The sequence below is a fragment of the Somniosus microcephalus genome, chromosome 5 (genome assembly GCF_052327205.1).
Source record: "Somniosus microcephalus isolate GS21.2 chromosome 5, FLI_Smic_1.0, whole genome shotgun sequence".
NCBI classification, from domain to species: domain Eukaryota; kingdom Metazoa; phylum Chordata; class Chondrichthyes; order Squaliformes; family Somniosidae; genus Somniosus; species Somniosus microcephalus.
The window spans coordinates 169,211,067-169,231,601 of record NC_140991.1 but is presented as its reverse complement, the minus strand read 5'-3'; the positions used below and the strand labels follow the sequence as shown (position 1 = coordinate 169,231,601).

The 20,535-nt window shown below is 45.4% G+C and overlaps 1 protein-coding gene across 1 annotated transcript in view; it reads right to left on the bottom strand.

The window, feature by feature from the left end:
* LOC147117434 (histone deacetylase 9) overlaps positions 1-20,535 on the bottom strand; it is a 1,471,293-nt gene that overhangs the window by 1,317,622 nt on the left and 133,136 nt on the right. The window contains exon 2 of the mRNA XM_085988432.1: positions 5,761-5,931. Coding sequence (XP_085844558.1) covers positions 5,761-5,782 — 22 coding nt within the window. The 5' untranslated portion in view covers positions 5,783-5,931. The remainder of the gene's footprint in view (positions 1-5,760; positions 5,932-20,535) is intronic.

The following is a 20,535-nucleotide window of genomic DNA, read 5'->3' as shown; positions in this document are numbered from 1 at the left end:
TTTATATGAGTAAATATGTACATAAAAGATGATGTTGTAACTGAATGGTGTGATGAGAGCATACTAGTTGAAACTGGCCAGCAGCTTCCAAAACACCTTTGACAAAATTCAGCACAAAAGGGTACTACTTAAGCTCAAAGTGGTGGGGATTCAAGATAAAACCTGGGAATGGATAAGGCGTGCAGAGCAGAATCTCTGCACTAATAAGGATAGATACAAATGAGGCCACCACTAAATGATTGACTTGCGATGAAAGAAGAATTGCGATGGCTGTGGCACAGCCTCTTGCTGTGATTTCCAAGCCAGTTTTGCTCAGGTCAAATTTCTGAACCAATATGGGGTATCCTGCGGTGAGTGTCTCACCTCCTGACTCCCCAAAGCCTCTCCACTACCTACAAGGCACAGGTCAGGAGTGTGATGGAATTCTCTCCACTTGCCTGGATGGATGGAACTGCAACAACACTACTCAACACCATCCAAAGAAGCAGTCTGCCTGATCGGCACATCAGCCAGCAGTCTAAACGTCCACCCCATCCTCCATCAGCATACATTGACTGCAGTGTGTACTATCTACAGGAGTCACTGCAGCAATTCGCTAAGGCTCTTCAGCAGCACCCCACAAACCCGTGACCTCCACCACTTAGAAAGACAAAGGCAGCAAGCGCATGGAACACCGTCACCTCCAAGTTCCCTTCCAAGTCACACACCATCTTGACTTAGACATATATTTAGGGGCAATAAAAGAGTCAATGGGATGCCTTCAACACATGGGAGCACAATCTGGTGGAGTGAATCACCTGCCTGTACAGAACCCATCCGATGATTTCAATGGTGGGTTCTATAATGGTTGGGCAAACCGTTTGGCCAGATTACCACCTATGCGTTAAAGACAAAAATTTCCCCAATATTTAAAAAAAAATATATACCTGAGCAAGCTCCACCGACTTACACAACAAACAACAAACTTTCCAAAGTCTATTTTAGCAAAGCTCTGCAATAATTCACCCTTTTTCTGACCTTCCCCACTCACTAACTGCAGTGCAAGTAACTTTAACTGCCCAAACTTTCACATGACTTGTGCCCAAGACAGGTATTAAACTGAGTGTGTTCATTTTCCCTGATATTACTGTTGGGCTGATTGACTGGGGGAGGTGGGAGAAAAAAAAGAGATGAGCATCTGCATGTAGTTTTGGATTGGTAGGAGTTTGGGGAGGGCCCAACTCCTGATGATCTAGTGATGGAATATCCATCTACATTTTAATTGGTGATCTAGTACGGTGGAACTTCTGTGTTTTCCCTTGTAAGAAGAAGATTTCCTCAGTGTGCTATCTGTACAAAATCATAAACATATTCTTTATAAATGGATTTACAATTTCATTGCACAGAAAATCTACTTTTATGCCTGATAGGCTAATTAGACTGGGGAAGGGTATGTGCATCCAATTTGTAGTAGGGCAGTGGTATCTATATTAAATTCTTGACAATAAAGAGGTAAAAATGCATGAGTGTTTGTCTTGTTGTGGGGCAAGGAGAGATGTGCTGCAGTTCCCTGGTGCCCCAGAGAAGCTTACACTCCAGCCAGTCACCCTGGGATCAGTTCCACATTTTGAAGGCTTCAACACAAAAACTGAAAAATCATGAGTAGCCGCAGAATTGAAAACTGTCTGATGTGATTTCCAGACATTTGCAATGGAATTTAAATTCATGTTTTGAAAACGCATACCTGAGTAGAGTGACAAACTACATTTCAATAATTCTGTTGCCCATGTACTCTCAATACAGCAAGCAAGCTGTACAGACACTGACAAAGAATTTTTAAACGTAATAATCAACATTTTCTTTTTTCATCACTTTAAATAAATGATTGTTTTTTCCTGAAAATTGACATCTATGAAATCAATAATATTTACATTTATAGAACAGTGTGACTCTGAGTTGATTTTATTTAAATGAAAGGTACATCTCACCCAAGTACCTCATAATCCCTCAATATTAGAAAGTTAACCATACACTTACCGTATAATTTGGTAGGTTTTGCTGCCATCTTAAACTGCTGGTTAGAAGCCTACGGGGAAAGCATTTTGTACAGGACTTTGTGGTCTTGTATATGAAATGATTAAGTTCAGCTCCTGTGATATGATCCACGGAGGATGCTGCCATCAGCCCATCAATTTTTGTTAGGCATGGGTATTAAGGGTTACGGAACCAAGTCAGGTAAATGGAGTCAAGATACAGATCAGCCATGATATAGTTGAATGGCATAAAAGACTTGAATGGCCTCCTCCTGCTCCTGTGTTTATTCTTATTCACAATGTTACTCGTGTGGAATGTTTTGATGCTACATAAAGGAAAGTTAGCACAAAATGTCTGCTTCCAGGTCTCCTCCACCATGCAGTTCTAAAGAATAAAACACTAATAAGGGACAATTGAAAGACAGCAGTAAAAATATAGAAATCTCCCTTTACAACAGGTGGGATTGCAGCCATTGAGTAGAATGTACTTCCGCTTTAAAAAAAACCTCAAGAAGCTATTTAATTTTTCACCAAAAATAGCCTTTGCTAAATGAAATAAAAGCTAATGTTCAGTACACCATTCAACATTTCATTGACATCCCATTTTTATTAAAGGTTCTTTCCTGATAACACTGCCGATGTTGGCAACAAACTTTGGTATGAAATCTCTTGTTTTATTTTTAGTCAGCAGCAGCGAGCAGCAAAAGGGTGGCCTCCAGCTATCCCTCGGCCTACTGTGTAAACAGAACTGGTGCTGACACCAGAGGCAGAGGCAGCAAACAATCATGGCACTACCAGTCCAAGCAGCTGAAGTGCTCCTGTTCCTCGCTGTATAGGAAGTGACGACATTTTACAATCAACAACAACAACAACAGCTTGTATTTATATAGCGCCTTTATCGTAGTAAAGCATCCCAAGGCACTTCACAGGAGTGTTACCAAACAAAATTTGACACTGAGCCACATAAGGAGATATTAGGGCATGCGATCAAAAGCTTGGTCAAAGAGATAGGTTTTAAGGAGCATCTTAAAGGAGGAAAAAGAGGTAGCGAGGCAAAAAGGTTTAGGCAGGGAATTCCAGAGCTTAGGGCCTCAGCAGCTGAAGGCACGGCCACCAATAGTGGAGCGATTAAAATCGAGGATGCGCAGGAGGCCAGAATTGGAGGAGCGTTGATATCAAGGAGGGTTGTAGAGATGGAGGAGGTTACAGAGATAGGGAGGGGCGAGGCCATGGAGGGATTTGAAAACAAGGATGAGAATTTTAAAATCAAGGCGTTGTTCAATCAGGACCCAATGTGGGTCAGCGAGCATAGGAGTGATGGGTGAACGGGACTTGGTGCGAGTTAGGATACGGGCAGCAGAGTTTCGGATGAGTTCATGTTTATGAAGGGTGGTAGATGGGAGACCGGCCAGGAGTAAGTCTAGAGGTAACAAAGGCATGGATGAGGGTTTCAGCAGCAGATGAGCTGAGGTAGGAGTGGAATCGGGCGATGTTACAGAGGTGGAAGTAGGCGGTCTAGTGATGGCACGGATGTGTGGCCAGAAGCTCATCCCGGGGTCAAATATGACACCAGTCACTAGTACAGATTCCCTGGAAATTCGGTAAGTGATAGGAATGAAGGAAATAGTCTTTAAAAGCTCTTGTGACTGTGCATATGCAAGTCACCTCTGCTGTGTAAATGCAGTTGTTTTATAAATCTTTCTGAAACAACTTTTTCCTTTATTCCAGTAACTTTCCAAATAATTGGTGTGAGTCTGTGCAGGTGAGAACCACCACCTGAAGCAGTTCTGTAATGCAATAGGGTCTGTGTCATTTTGCTAGTCACTTGAGGCAAGTACACACCTCTGGGAGAGCCCAAGTAATTCCTAACAGTGAAGCCATTTTTTTCATCCACATTCCGACATCATACTGCTACCATTGAAGGAAGAGGGTGTTTGTGACTGAGGATCATAAAAATATAAAACACAAAAGCACGGTGGCATAGTTGTTAGCACTGTTGCCTCACAGCGCCAGGGACCCGGGTTCGAATCCGGCCTCAGGCGACTGTCTGTGTGGAGTTTGCACATTCTCCCCGTGTTTGCGTGGGTTTCCTCCGGGTGCTCCGGTTTCCTCCCACAGTCCAAAGATGTGCGGGTTAGGTTGATTGGCTATGATAAATTGACCCTTAGTGTTAGGGGGATTAAATACGTGGGGTTACAGGATAGGGTGGGATATGTGTTGGTGTAGGGGTTACGGGGATCGGGTGGGATATGTGTCGGTGCAGGCTCGATGGGCCGAAATGGCCTCTATCTGCACTGTGGGGTTTCTGTGATTCTGTGTGAAAAGGGAAACACTGACAAGCCAGTATTTGTTGTCCATCCCTAGTTGCCCTGAGACCGTTAAGAGTTACATGTAGGCCATACCAGGTAGAGGTAGCAGGTTCCCTTCCCTGAAGGACATTAGTGAACTCGTGGGTTTTACAACAAGCTTTCATGGTCACTTTACTACTGTTAGCCACAAATTACCAGATATTTTTCAGTTCAATTTCAGAACTTGCTACAGTGGGATTTGAATTCAGGACCTTTGCATTGCTAGGCTAGTACCATAACCATTAGGTTACCATAAGTTCACAAATATTAATTGGAGCAAACATAATTATATCACCTTGTTACAGTTCACACTATCTTCTTGCCTCTTGTTTACAAACTTGGTGGAATCCATGGGCAAAACATTTACCAGACAGTGACCGTTTTGGACAGCTGTTCTCTGACTAAAGGCCCAAATCAATACAGAACTCATTTCTCAGTCCTGAATACTTGTGAGATTGAGCTGAACTTCCTTACAATGACTGACGTTTATCAAAATCAATTACTAAGGGTATACCCTCTTGTAAAGAAAAAAGAGAAAAAGCATGATCACTACGTACAATTCATTAACAACACTCAAATGTGTAGTCATCCCTGCACATCATGGTTACTTGTTGCATGTGTTCATTTCTGTACTGAAGTTTAAAACTTAAAAGGCCATATCAATACATAAATGACTGCTACTACAGAACCACTCCCTCTGAAAATACATCAATAAAAATTCCAACATTCTCAATTTTAAATTAATTTATTTATACACATGCACACCATGGAGAGCTGTGGCACACTCCTCATTCTCTATTTGCAATAAAGGCACTACCTGGTGTATTTCTGAACTTAATGGGAGTGGTGCTAACTAAAATCTTTAGCAGTGAATGAAATAAGAAAAATAATTTCTAGCCATCAGTGAAATTAAACCAGATATACATGTAAATGTAAGAGAAACAAATTTCCTGTACATCCCAATAGTGCACAAGTAAATTGTAATTAAGTCTCAGTTCGCTTAGCGATAGTTACTTACATTAACACTCCAGTCACATGAAAGTCTTTTTATTAGCAACTATTTGTCCATCTGACCTAACCTGCTGTACAAACTCGACAAAATGTTGTTATACAATGATTATTTATCATGCAACGTCTTTTCTATCATATGAAACTGAATTATCCTTTTTGTTTCAAACTGTGAATATGACGCCACTATCTGTGTTCAATGTGTCACTATTGCCAAGTATTTTATCCCACCCAGACTCTCAGAAAGTTACAGCCAGATCCCAAACTAGCAAAGCAGGTCAAACTGCTGTCAAAAAAAAAACTTCAATACGTAAACCGTCAGGTAAATGACTTAAAAACTATAAGCAGATTTTCAAGTCAACACAGCAAAGCAGGGGAAATGTAAAGTTTACCTGGACGTATTGGAGAACTCATGACTCAGTGGCAGCAGAGTACTTGTAATCAGCTGCTTCTTATGCAATAGAACACAGAGTGTGCAGCAGTGTCCGCAAACCCAGAAGTTGGAGACTTGCCCTTTTAGTAATGGCTGCGCTTAGCACAATACCACAAAAGCAAAGAGCACCCTAAAGGGAAAACAGAAAGGGAATATTATATAAACAATTTTATTTTACACAAGATTCTAAAATAAGAATTTCTTGCAATAGTGTCAACTGCCCAACTTTACATCAATTGAGTTCAAAGGCAATTTGTTAAACAATCTCAGTGTAAAGTCACTCCTCGATTTGCATTTTACTGCAATTCTACAATGCATGTGGAGTGCTACCGAAGTGACCCGAGAATGAAAGGGATGTTTTCCAATACTATAATCTTTGGGATTACAACACTTTTTGAAAAAAACATTTTTGTTCCAATTGCTAATGAAGTGTGTATGTGAGAGATGCGGGAGGTCTTTCATTACTTTTGGTACTCGTAAATGTACAAAGTTGGAAATATAGCATGATATTTAGGTGCAATTGTAATTTCTGTCACTATAAGATTTCAGAAGAGCCCAAGCAAAATTACCCACTTCCTCTAAGGAAATTATATTTGAGTAGCTTTCTCGCTCTTGCTTTTTTTAAATTAATTTATTAATTAACAATAAACAAATAACAGTTTGGATGAATCACTCCAATTAGCATGAGGTGAGTTTCGATCAGGCAATAAAGAGGCACAAACAATCATCCTTTAAATCGATTAACTATTAAAGTACCAAGCACATTTGTTGTCCACATCCTGTAAAAAAAATCTGTGCATTCAACAGAGTTAACAATTTAGAATACGTTTACAGCCTGAGACCATTAGTTACAGTTTAGGTTTGGGCCAGGTACAATCCTGTTTACATTGCTAGGCTCCTGGTTGACTGGAATTTTAACTCTCCTTTTTAGGAGAGAGCTTAGCAAATACCTGGATACATGCATGGGCAGAGCTGGTTCCCAGAAGTTAGAAATTTAAATGTTTGGAGAGCAGGGGGCATAGACTCTCTGCTCTCTAAACATTTAACTGAAGGTCAAGCGAACTAGAAAGTGTTCAAGACGTCCAATTTTTAAAACTAGATTTGACAACTTGCTGGATTTACACTCCACATGGGGTCAAATTGATGTGACACTACCCGCTCCAGGGCCCTCATACCAGATTTACACTGCCAGTTCACATCAATGCTAAACCCACAGGGTAAATGTACACTAACAGTGCAATCATGACATTATATAACAGAGAGTTTTCTTTTTATTCATTCATGAGATGTGGGCGTCGCTGGCAAGGCCAGCATTTATTGCCCATCCCTAGTTGCCCTTGAGAAGGTGGTGGTGAGCAGCCTTCTTGAACCGCTGCAGTCCGTGTGGTGAAGGTACTCCCACAGTGCTGTTAGGGAGGGAGTTCCAGGATTTTGACCCAGCGACGATGAAGGAACGGCGATATATTTCCAAGTCAGTGTGGAGGGGAACTTGGAGGTGGTGGTGTTCCCATGCGCCTGCTGCCCTTGTCCTTCTAGGTGGTAGAGGTCGCGGGTTTGGGAGGTGCTGTCAAAGAAGCCTTGGCGAGTTGCTGCAGTGCATCTTGTAGATGGTACACACTGCAACCACGGTGCGCTGGTGGTGGAGGGAGTGAACGTTTAAGGTGGTGGATGGGGTGCCAATCAAGTGGGCTGCTTTGTCCTGGATGGTGTCGAGCTTCTTGAGTGTTGTTGGAGCTGCATTCATCCAGGCAAGTGGAGAGTATTCCATCACACTCCTGACTTGTGTCTTGTAGATGGTGGAAAGGCTTTGGGGAATTAGGAGAATACCCAGTGTCTGACCTGCTCTTGGTGTCACAGTATTTATGTGGCTAGTCCAGTTAAGTTTCTGGACAATGGTGGCCCTCAGGATGTCGATGCTGGGCGATTTGGAGATGGAAATGCTGTTGAATGTCAAGGGGCAGTGATTAGACTCTTTCTTGTTGGAGATAGTCATTGCCTGGCACTTGTGTGGCAGGAATGTTACTTGCCACTTAGCAGCCCGAGCCTGAGTGTCGTCCAGGTCTTGCTGCATGTGGGCATGGACTGCTTCATTATCTGAGGAGTTACGAATGGAACTGAACATTGTGCAATCATCAGCAAACATCCCCACTTCTGACCTTATAATGGAGGGAAGGTCACTGATAAAGCAGCTGAAGATGGTTGGGCCTAGAACAGTGCCCTGAGGAACTCTTGCAGGGATGTCCTGGGACTGAGATGATTGACCTCCAACAACTATCTTCCTTTGTGTTAGGTATGACTCCAGTTAGTGGAGGGTTTTCCCCCTGATTCCCATTGACTTCAATTTTACTAGGGCTCCTTGATGCCACACTCGGTCAAATTCTGCCTTGATGTCAAGGGCAGTCACTCTCACCTCAACTCTGGAATTCAACTCTTTTGTCCATGTTTGGACCAAGGCTGTAATGAGGTCTGGAGCCGATTGGTCCTGATGGAACCCAAACTGAGCTTGGTGGTAATGGTAGAGTGAGGGATATGTCGAGCCATGAGGTTACAGATTGTGGTGGAATACAATTCTGTTGCTGCTGATGGCCCACAGTGCCTCACGGATGCCCAATTTTGAACTACTAGCTCTGTTCTGAATGTGTCTCATTTAGCACGGTGGTTGTGCCACACAACACGATGGAGGCTGTCCTCAGTGTGAAGACGAATCTTTGTTTCCACAAGGATTGTGCGGTGGTCACTGCTACCAATGCTGTCATGGACAGATGCATCTGCGACAGGTAGATTGGTGAAGATGAGATCAAGTAGGTTTTTCCCTCATGTTGGTTCTCTCACCTCCTGCTGCAGACACAGTCTGGCAGCTATGTCCTTCAGAAGTCAGCCAGCTCGGTCAGTAGTGGTGCTACAGAGCCACTCTTGGTGATGAACTTTGAAGTCCCCCACCCAGAGAACGTTCTGTGCCCTTGCTACACTCAATACTTCTTCCAAGTGGTGTTCAACATGGGGAAGTACTGATTCATCAGCTGAGGGAGGGCGGTAGGTGGTAATCAGCAGGAGGTTTCCTTGCCCATGCTTGACCTGAATACATAAGACTTCATGGGGTTCGGAGTCAATGTTGAGCACTCCCAAGGCCATTTCCTCCTGATTGTATACCACTGTGCCGGTGAGATAGGACATACCAAGGGATGACCGCGGGTGTCGGCGGGAGGCTCGAGCGGGAAGCTTAAAAAGGCTTCAGAGACCCAGGTAAGGCCTCAGACCGTGGGTGTCGGCGGGAGGCATGAGCGGGAAGATTAAAAAGGCTTCAGAGACCCAGGTAAGGCCTCAGACCGTGGGTGTCGGCGGGAGGCACGAGCGGGAAGCTTAAAAAGGCTCCAGAGACCCAGGTAACGCGTCTGGCCGCGGGTGTCGGCGGGAGGCACGAGCGGGAAGCTTAAAAAGGCTTCAGAGACCCAGGTAAGGCCTCAGACCACGGGTGTCGGCGGGAGGCACGAGCGGGAAGCTTAAAAAGGCTCCAGAGACCCAGGTAAGGCCTCAGACCACGGGTGTCGGTGGGAGGCACGAGCGGGAAGCTTAAAAAGGCTCCAGAGACCCAGGTAAGGCCTCAGACCGCGGGTGTCGGCGGGAGGCACGAGCGGGAAGCTTAAAAAGGCTCCAGAGACCCAGGTAAGGCCTCAGACCGCGGGTGTCGGCGGGAGGCACGAGTGGGAAGCTTAAAAAGGCTCCAGAGGCCTAGGTAAGGCGTACCAGTCTCCAGTCTCCGAAGTCAGAGGGAAGGAGAGAGGTAAAAAGTAATCCAAGTGTGACGTCACCAGAAAGCGGGTAAGTGATTGGTTGGTAAGTATTTCTCTCTTTTTAAGCTTAAACTCTGTGGTTTATAGTTTCTAAGGTGCGATATTCATCATCTAGAATCGGGGCAGAGGGTATTTAAAAATAATATTAATAAATTTAATTAATTACATAGAATGGCAGAGCAGGTGATGTGTTGCTGCTGCAATATGTGGGAGCTGGTGGACACCATTGATGCTCACGGTGATTACATTTGCAGTAAGTGTTGGCTGCTCGATGAATTCTGGCTCCGTGTTGAAGAGCTGGAGTCTGAGCTTCAAACACTGAGACACATCAGGGAGGGGGAGAGTTACCTGGACTCTGTGTATCAGGAGGTACTCACACCAATTAGATTAATTAATTCAGATGTAGTCCGTGGCCAGGGTCAGGATGGTGTGACTAGAAGTGAGGCAGGTACGGGGATCCAGGAGGTAGTTTGGAGGAGCCGCAGCCCTTGCTCTTGTCCAACAGGTTTGAGGCTCTTATTCCCTGTGAGGATGGGAACAGGGACTGCGGGGAGGATGAGCAACCTGGCCACAGCACCGTGGAGCAGGGGGCCATTCAAGTGGGGGGAGTTAAAAGAAATGTTGTAGTGGTAGGGGATAGTATCGTTAGGGGGATAGATAGAGTTCTTTGCAGCCGAGAGCGAGAGTCCCGAAGGCTGTGTTGCCTGCCCGGTGCCAGGGTTAAGGACATCTCCTCTGGGCTGGAGAGAAACTTGGAGTGGGAGGGGGAGGATCCAGTTGTCGTGGTCCATGTTGGTACCAACGACATAGATAGGACAAGGAAGGAGGTTCTGCTGAGGGAGTTTGAGCAGCTAGGGGCCAAATTAAAAAGCAGAACTGTAAAATCTGTGTGTTATATTGCAAATTATTACACAGACTACAAGAGTAAACTTTAACAGGACTTTACTATTCGAAGGTCAGGGCGAATCTGCCCAATCACTCATTACACAGCACTTATATACCGGTGTGGTCACCACCGGTATTACAGTATACCGCAGCCAAGATAAAGTAGTGCAACACCTAAAATAGTTCTCTTAAAGGTGGACGGTTACATACAATAGTTCTCTTAAAGGTAGAACGGTTACATACACTACAAGAACCACAAGGGTAATAATCTCTGGATTATTACCTGAGCCACGTGCAAATTTGGCTAGGGTAAATAAAATTAGAGAGTTAAATGCGTGGCTCAAAGACTGGTGTGGGAGAAATGGGTTTTCCTTCCTGGGACACTGGCATCAGTACTGGGACAGGAGAGAGCTGTTCCACTGGGACGGACTTCACTTGGCCAGTGCTGGGACTAGAATCCTGGTGAATCGAATAACTAGGGCTGTAGAGAGGGCTTTAAACTAATTAGTGAGGGGGAGGTTTTAAGAGAGCGAAAAATAAAAATGACAGCGGAGAAGGCAATAGAGCAAGGTAGCAGTGGGGGAATTAAAAGCCAGAGCGTGTCAGGAAGGGACAGAATGTATAATGATAAAGGTAAATTAGTAAAAGGGGTAAAAGCAGGAATAAATTGTCAGAAAACATACTTGAAAGTTCTTTATCTGAATGCACGCAGCATTCGTAACAAAATTGACGAGTTGACAGTGCAAATAACTACACATGGGTATGATCTGGTGGCCATTACGGAAACATGGCTGCAAGATAATCATGACTGGGAACTAAACATACAAGGGTATTTGACAATTAGGAAGGACAGACAGGAAGGAAAGGGAGGTGGGGTTGCTATGTTAATCAAGGATGGAATCACTGCAATGGTCAGAAATGATATTGGGTCAAAGGATCAGGATAGTGAAACAGTTTGGGTGGAGATAAGGAATAATAAGAGGAAAAAGTCACTAGTGGGCGTAGTCTATAGGCCTCCTAACAGTTGCAACTCTGTTGGTCGGAGTATAAATCAGGAAATAGTTGGGGCTTGTAATAAGGGAACAGCTATAATCATGGGGGATTTTAACTTTCATTTTGACTGGACTAATCAAATTTCGGCATGACAGCATTGAGGAAGAGTTCATAGAGTGTATTAGGGACGGGTTCCTTGAGCAGTATGTAACTGAACCAACCAGGGGGCGGGCAATCTTAGATCTGGTCCTGTGTAATGAGACAGGATTAATAAAAAATGTCCTAGTAAAGGATCCCCTTGGAATGAGTGACCATAATATGGTTGAATTCCAAATTCAGTTTGAGGGTGAGAGAGTTGGATCTCAAACCAGCGTAATAAGCTTAAATAAAGGAGACTATGAAGGTATGAGAGTAGAATTGACTAAAGTGGACTGGGAAAACAGATTAAAGTGTAAGACGGTACAAGAGCAGTGGTCTACATTCAAGGAGATATTTCACATCTTTCAAGATAAATATATTCCACTGAGGAAAAAGGGGAGTAAAAGAAAAGACAGCCATCCGTGGCTTAGTAAAGTAATAAAGGATAGTATTCGACTGAAAACAAGGGCATATAAATTAGTCAAATCTAGTGGGAGGATAGAAGATTGGGAAGCATTTAAAAGCCAGCAAATAATAACTAAAAGATTAATTAAGAAAGGGAAGATAGATTATGAAAGTAAACTAGCAAAAAATATAAAAACAGACAGCAAGAGTTTCTACAGCTATATAAAAAGAAAAAGGGTGGCTAAAGTGAACGTTGGTCCCTTAGAGGATGGGACTGGGAAACTAGTGGTGGGGAACATGGAGATGGCAAAGACGCTGAACAAATATTTTGTATCAGTCTTTACAGTAGAGGACACTAAAAATATCCCAACACTGGACAAACAGGGGGCAATGGGGGAGGGAGGAGCTAAACACGATTAAAATCACTAAGGAGATGGTACTCAGTAAAATAATGGGACTTAAGGCAGATAAATCCCCCGGACCTGATGGCCTACATCCTAGGGTCTTGAGAGAAGTGGCGGTAGGGATTGTGGATGCATTGGTGATCATTTTCCAGAACTCCCTGGACTCAGGAACGGTCCCGGCAGATTGGAAAACTGCTAATGTAACACCCTTATTTAAGAAGGGAAATAGACAAAAAGCTGGAAACTATAGACCAGTTAGCCTAACATCTGTGCTTGGCAAAATGTTGGAGTCCATTATTAAGGAAACAGTAACAGAGCATTTGGATAAACATAATTTAATAGGACAGAGTCAGCATGGTTTTACGAAGGGGAAGTCATGTTTGACAAATTTGCTCGAATTCTTTGAGGATGTAACATACAGGGTGGATAAAGGGGAACCAGTGCATGTAGTGTATTTGGACTTCCAAAAGGCATTTGACAAGGTTCCACACAAAAGATTACTGATCAAGATAAAAAATCACGGGATTGGGGGTAATATACTGGCATGGGTGGAAGATTGGCTATCTAACAGAAAACAAAGAGTTGGGATAAATGGTTCATTCTCGGGCTGGCAATCAGTAACTAGCGGTGTTCCGCAGGGGTCAGTGCTGGGACCCCAACTCTTTACAATCTATATTAACGATTTAGAGGAAGGGACCGAGTGCAACATATCCAAGTTTGCTGACGATACAAAGATGGGAGGGAAAGCAGTGAGTGAGGAGGACATAAAAAACCTGCAAAAGGACATAGACAGGCTAAGTGAGTGGGCAGAGATTTGGCAGATGCAATATAATGTTGGAAAGTGTGAGGTTATGCACTTTGGCAGAAAAAATCAAAGAGCAAGTTATTATCTAAATGGAGAGAAACTGCAAAGTGCTACAGTACAAAGGGATCTGGGGGTCCTGGTGCATGAAACACAATAAGTTAGTATGCAGGTGCAGCAGGTGATCAGGAAGGCCAATGGAATCTTGGCTTTTATTGCAAGGGGGATGGAGTATAAAAACAGGGAAGTCTTGCTGCAGTTATATAGGGTATTGATGAGGCCACACCTGGAATACTGCGTGCAGTTTTGGTTTCCATATTTAAGAAAAGATATACTTGCTCTCGAGGCGGTTCAGAGAAGGTTCACTCGGTTGATTCCAGAGATGAGGGGGTTGACGTATGAGGAAAGGTTGAGTAGGTTGGGACTCTACTCATTGGAGTTCAGAAGAATGAGAGGCGATCTTATCGAAACATATAAGATTGTGAGGGGGCTTGATCGGGTGGATGCAGTGAGGATGTTTCCACTGATGGGTGAGATTAGAACTAGGGGGCATAATCTTAGAATAAGGGGCTGCCCTTTCAAAACTGAGATGAGAAGAAACTTCTTCACTCAGAGGGTAGTAAATCAATGGAATTTGCTACCCCAGAGAGCTGTGGAAGCTGCAACATTAAATAAATTTAAAATGGAGATAGACATTTTCCTAGCAGATAAGGGAATTAGGGGTTACGGGGAGCGGGCAGGGACGTGGACATGAGTCTAGATTCAGAACAGCCATGATCCTATTGAATGGTTGAGCAGGCCCGAGGGGCCGTATGGCCTACTGCTATTTCTTATGTTCTTATGTTCTTATGGTGATGGAGCAGTCTGGAACATTGACATTGACTGTGAGTATGACTATATCAGGCTGTTGCTTGACTCGTCTGTGGGACAACTCTCACAATTTTGGCACAACAACAACAACTTGTGTTTATATAGCACCTTTAATGTTGTAAAACATCCCAAGACGCTTCACAGGAGTATTATAAAACAAATAATTTGACACCGAGCCACATAAGAAGAAATTAGGGCAGATGACCAGAAGCTTAGTCAAAGAAGTAGGTTTTAAGGAGCATCTTAAAGGAGGAAAGAGAGGTAGAGAGGCAGAGAGGCTTAGGGAGGGAATTCCAGATCTTAGGGCCTAAGCAACAGAAGACACGGCCACCAATGGTTGAGGATTATAATCAGGGGTGCTCAAGAGGGCAGAATTAGAGGAGTACAGATATCTTGGGGGAGTTGTGGGAATGGGGGAGATTGCAGTGATAGGGAGGGGCGAAGCCATGGAGGGATTTGAAAAATAAGAACATAAGAACATAAGAAATAGGAGCAGGAGTAGACCATTCGTCCCTTCGAGCCTGCTCCGCCATTCAATGAGATCATGGCTGATCTTTTGCCTCAATTCCATTCACTAGCCCTATTGCCATATCCCTTGATGCCCTTACTAGTCAGAAATCTATTGACTTCTGTTTTTAACATACCCAATCACTGAGCCTCCACAGCCCTCTGGGGTAGAGAATTCCAAAGATTCACCACCCTCTGTGTGAAGAAATTTCTTCTCATCTCAGTCCTGAATGTCCTACCCTTTATCCTGAGGCTGTGGCCCCTGGTTCTAGACTCCCCAGCCAAGGGAAACATTCTCCCAGCATCCACCCTATCAAGTCGTGTAATAATTTTATAATTTCAATGAGATCCCCTCTCATTCTTCTGAATTCAAGCGAATACAGGCCTAGTTTACTCAATCTCTTCTCATACGATAGTCGCGCCATCCCAGGAATCAATCTCGTGAACCTTTGTTGCACTCCCTCTATGGCAAGTATATCCTTCCTTAGGTAAGGAGACCAAAATTGTACACAGTACTCCAAGTGTGGTCTCACCAAGGCCCTATATAATTGGAGTAAGACTTCTTTACTCCTATACTCAAATCCTCTTGTAATGAAGGCCAGCATACCATTTGCCTTCCTAATGGCTTGCTGCACCTGCACATTCACTTTCAGTGACTCATGTACAAGGACACCCAGGTCCCTTTGAGCATCTGCATTCCCCAATCTTTCACCATTTAGGAAATACTCTGCCTTTCTGTTTTTTCTACCGAAGTGGATAACTTCACATTTATCCACAATATATTCCATCTGCCATGTTCTCGCCCACTCACTGAGCCTGTTGAGATCCCCTTGAAGCCTCTTCACATCCACTTCGCAACTGACACTGCCACCTAGCTTTGTATCATCAGCAAATTTGGAAATGTTATATTTAGTCCCCTCATCTAAATCATTGATATAGATTGTGAATAGCTGAGGCCTAAGCACCGATCCTTGCGGTACCCCACTAGTAACAGCCTGCCATCCTGAAAAAGACCCGTTTATCCCTACTCTTTGTTTTCTGTCTATTAACCAATTCTCAATCCATGCTAGTATATTACCCCCAATTCCATGTGCCCTAATTTTGTTCACCAACCTTTAGTGTGGGACCTTATTGAAGGCCTTTTGAAAATCCAAATACACCACATCTACTGGTTCCCCTTTGTCTACTCCACTAGTTACATCCTCAAAGAACTCTAATAGCTTTGTCAAACAGGATTTCCCTTTCATAAATCCATGTTGACTCTGTCCAATCTTACTATTAGTTTCTAAGTGCCCAGTTATTGCATCCTTTATAATAGATTCCAGCAAGGATGAGAATTTTGAAATCAAGGCATTGCTTACTGGAAGCTAATGTAGGTCAGCGAGCACAGAGGTGATGGTTGAACAGGACTTGGTGCGAGTTGGGACATGGGCAGCTAAGATTTGGATCACCTCAAGTTTTCATAGGGTAGAATGTGGGAGGCCAGCCAGGAGTGCGTTGGAATAGTCAAATCTAGAGGTAACAAAAGCATGGATGAGGGTTTCAGCAGCGGATGAGCTGAGGCAAGTGTGGAGACGGGCGATGTTACAGAGATGGAAATAGGCGTTCTTAGTTATGCCACGGATATGTGGTTGGAAGCTCATTTCAGGGTCAAATATAACACCAAGGTTGTGAACAGTGTGGTTCAGCCTCAGACAAATGTTAGGGAGAGGGATGGAGTCAATGACTAGGGAACGGAGTTTGTGGCGGGGACCGAAGACAATGGCTTCAGTCTTCCCGATATTTAATTGGAGAAAATCTCTGCTCATCCAGAACTGGATGTTGGACAAGCAGTCTGACAATTTAGAGACTGTGGGAGGGGTCAAGAGAAGTGGTGCTGAGGTAGAGCTGGGTGTCATCAGCATACATGTGGAAACTGACGCTGTGTTTTCGGAAGATGTCGCTAAGGGTCAGCATGTAGATGAGAAACAGGAGGGAGCCAAGGATAGATCCTTGGGGAACACCGGAGATAATGATGCGGGAGTGGGAAGAGAAGCCATTGCAGGAGATTCTCTGGCTATGATTAGATAGGTAAGAATAGAGCCAGGCGAGTGCAGTCCCACCCAGCTGGATGATGGTGGAGAGGTGTTGGAGATGGATGGAATGGTCATTCGTTTCAAAGGCTGCAGACAAGCAAAGAAGGACGAGGAGGGATAGTTTACCTTTGTCACAGTCACAAAGGATATCATTTGTGACTTTGATAAGAGCCATTTCGGTACTACGGCAGGGGCAGAAACCTGATTGGAGGGATTCAAACATGGAGTTGCAGGAAAGATGGGCACGTATTTGGGAGGCGACAACACGTTTGGAGAGGAAAGGGAGGATGGAGATGGGGCGGTAGTTTACAGGGATGGAGGGGTCAAGGGTTGATTTTTTGAGGAGAGGGTGATGGCAGATTTGAGGGAGAGGGGGACAGTACCTGAGGAGAGAGAACCGTTAACAATGTCAGCTAACGTGGGAGCCAGAAAAGGAAGCTGTGTGGTCTGTAGTTTGGTGGGAATAGGAGTTGAGGGAGCAGGAAGTGGGTCTCATGGACAAGATGAGCCAATTCCTCAGATGTTAGTGAGGAGGGCTTTGCAGGGTCGACTGGGCTGGGTGTACCATTGTCGTGTCCAAAGCCAGTGCCTAGGTCGATGCCGGGTTGTCTGTCTAGTTTTATTCTTGTGTTTCGTAGCAGTTGTATACAACTGAGTGGCTTGCTAGGCCATTTCAGAGGGCAGTTAAGTGTCAACCACATTGATGTGGGTCTGGAGTCACATGTAGGCCAGACCAGGTAAGGACAGCAGATTTCCTTCCCTAAAGGACATTAGTGAACCAGTGGGTTTTTACAACATTCCGACAGTTTCATGGTCACCATTACTGATACTAGCGTTTTAATTCACTGAATTTAAATTCCACAGCTGCTGTGTGGGATTTGAACTCACATCTCTGGATTACTAGTCCAGTAACATAACCACTATGCTACCGTTCGCATGAAAAGTGCTATTAGCTTTACTAAAAATAAAGGTGGTGTATACTTTACCCTGCAGAGGATCTTTGAATCACAGAATCATAGAAATTTACGGCACAGAAGGAGGCCATTCGGCCATCATGTCTGCACTGGTCAAAAAAGAGCTATCCAACCTAATACCACTTTCTAGCTCTTTGTCTGTAACCTTGCAGTTTACGGCAACTCAAGTGGATATCCAAGTACATTTTAAATGTTTGAGCAGAGTTCTTGCTGGTTGAATGATGTGTTTGATTCCATTTGGTGTTCAATACTTGTTTTCATGATATGTTGCAGACTCCAGTTCCCTAAAGAAGACTTTTGCCTCTTGGTTCAGTTGGATGTTTTGTTTGGTTGAAAGACACGTGTTGCAGATATTCTCAATCTGAACCAATCAGAAGCATACAAAATCTTTTTTTATAAGAAGGCAACTTTTATAGAACAGAGAAAATGGCATCGCTCACATGTGGCTATGCCTAGAAAATACAAAGCAATGAGTGTTGTGCTTTTTACATAAACAAACCATCAACATTAATATTGGCCCAACATTTGCGATCGGATGCCTCCGACCTGTAAAATATCTACGCATTTACCTGGTGGCCCAGGAGGTATGGAGGCTTGTGATCCTGGTCCTCTCCAGGTATGCCCGGGCAGAGGCCCACATATCCCGGGGCACGTGCGGTTCACAAGCACCCCTGGGGTCACATGGGCCAGCCCAACCAATAAAAGAAGGGAATCCAAATTCATACTTATGGGAGTTCCGTACATATGGAACTCCCATAAGTATCATAGAATCATAAAAATTTACAGCACAGAAGGAGGCCATTCGGCCCATCGTGTCCATGCCGGCCGACAAAGAGCTATCCACCCTAATCCCAATTTCCAGCCCTTGGTCCGTAACCTTGTAGGTTATGGCACTTCAAGTGCATATCCAAATCTATATATATAAAGCGGCTCTTCTGTCTGTCTGTCCCAATGTCTGTCTGTCTGTCTGTCCGCCTGGTCTCTATACGTTTGGAAGTTACAGAGCGTACCGACGCGCGCGTCGCCTCAAAAGAAAGCTTGCGATTCCGGACCGGTCATAGGCGTATTTACGTTTCGGCCGGACAAAAATCCCGCCCGCGGTATCCCAAAAACGTTCAGCGTTCCGCTCATTAGCATCTCATTAGCGACCGTGTGACGTCGAGGTCTTCCTACAGTTGAGTGTCGAGTGACTCGATGATTGACCAATCGTACGCTTCGGTGACCTGACCGGTCGACCAATCAGTGCGTGTGTGGGCAGGCCTTATCCTTCTGAACCGAGGTGAGTGGCCGCCATCTTGATTTTCCACGATTTTTTCCCCCACACTTTCTGTGTGTTAGGGAACTAAGGTAAATATTTCAATTATGTGTTAGGCAATTAATTAACAATTTATTTGAGTTTTATATTGTGTTTAGCAACCCCCCCCCTCCTCCTCACCCTCGCGCAGGGGGGACTCGGGGCCTGAAGCTGAAAAAATTTCTCTCTCTCTCTCTCTTTCTTCCCTCTCTCTCTCTCCTTCTCCTCTTCCCTCTCTCTCCTTCTCCTCTTCCCTCTCTCCTCTTCCCTCTCTCTCTCCTTCTCCTCTTCCCTCTCTCTCCTTCTCCTCTTCCCTCTCTCTCCTTCTCCTCTTCCCTCTCTGTCTCTCTCTACTTCCCCCTCTCAGGTGTCGCGGACGGAGCGCGGGCGCGCCGCCCGAAGTTTCCCGCTCGCTAACAGCCTTGCCGGCTCCCGCGGGCCGCTCGCACTGACCGCGCATGCGCCGCCCGCACTCACCGCGCATGCGCCGCCCGCACTCACCGCGCATGCGCCGCCCACACTCACCGCGCATGCGCTGCCCGCCCGCCCGCAGCGGCCGTCCATCAGCCGCGCGATACACGGGGGACCTCAGCAACGGCACCGGACCTCAGGCGCTAGGCAGGGGGAGGGGCCGGAGAGAGGGACGTGGGGGAGCGGGGAGGGGAGGGGTGGGGGGGAGAGGGAGACAGGGGAGGGGAGGGAGGGAGAGAGGGGAGGGGAGGGAGGGAGAGAGGGGAGGGGAGGGAGAGAGGGGAGGGAGGGATAGGACAGGGAGAGGACATGACAGGGAGAGGGGGGACACACGGGCAGGGAGACCAAACGCCCCAAAATTGCCCTCGCGCCCCAAAATTGCCCTCGCAACGCGGGGCTCGCTAGGCAGGGGGAGGGGCCGGAGAGAGGGACAGAGGGGAGTGGGGGAGCGGGGGAGTGGGGGAGGGGTGGGGGGGAGAGGGAGACAGGGGAGGGGAGGGGAGGGAGGGAGAGAGGGGAGGGAGAGAGGGGAGGGGAGGGAGGGAGAGAGGGGAGGGGGAGAGGGGAGGGAGAGAGGGGAGGGAGGGATAGGACAGGGAGAGGACATGACAGGGAGAGGGGGGACACACAGGGGCAGGGAGACCAAACGCCCCAAAATTGCCCTCGCGCCCCAAAATTGCCCTCGCAACGCGGGGCTCCCCAGCTAGTACTTTATAAATGTGATAAGGGTCTCTGCCTCTACCACCCTTTCAGGCAGTGAGTTCCAAACCCCCAACACCCTCTGGGTGAAAATATTTCTCCTCAAATCCCCTCTAAACTTCCGACCAATTACTTTAAATCTATGCCTCCTGGTTATTGACCCTTCTTCTAAGGGAAATTGGTCCTTCTTCTAAGGGAAATAGATCCTTCCTATCCACTCTGTCTAGGCCCCTCATAATTTTATACCCCTCAATTAAGTCTCCCCTCAGCCTCCTCTGTTCCAAAGAAAACAACCCCAGCTTATCCAATCTTTCCTCATAGCTAAAATTCCCCAGCCCAGGCAACATCCTTGTAAATCTCCTCTGTACCCGCTCTAGTGCAATCACATCTTTCCTGTAATGTGGTGACCAGAACTGCACGCAGTAT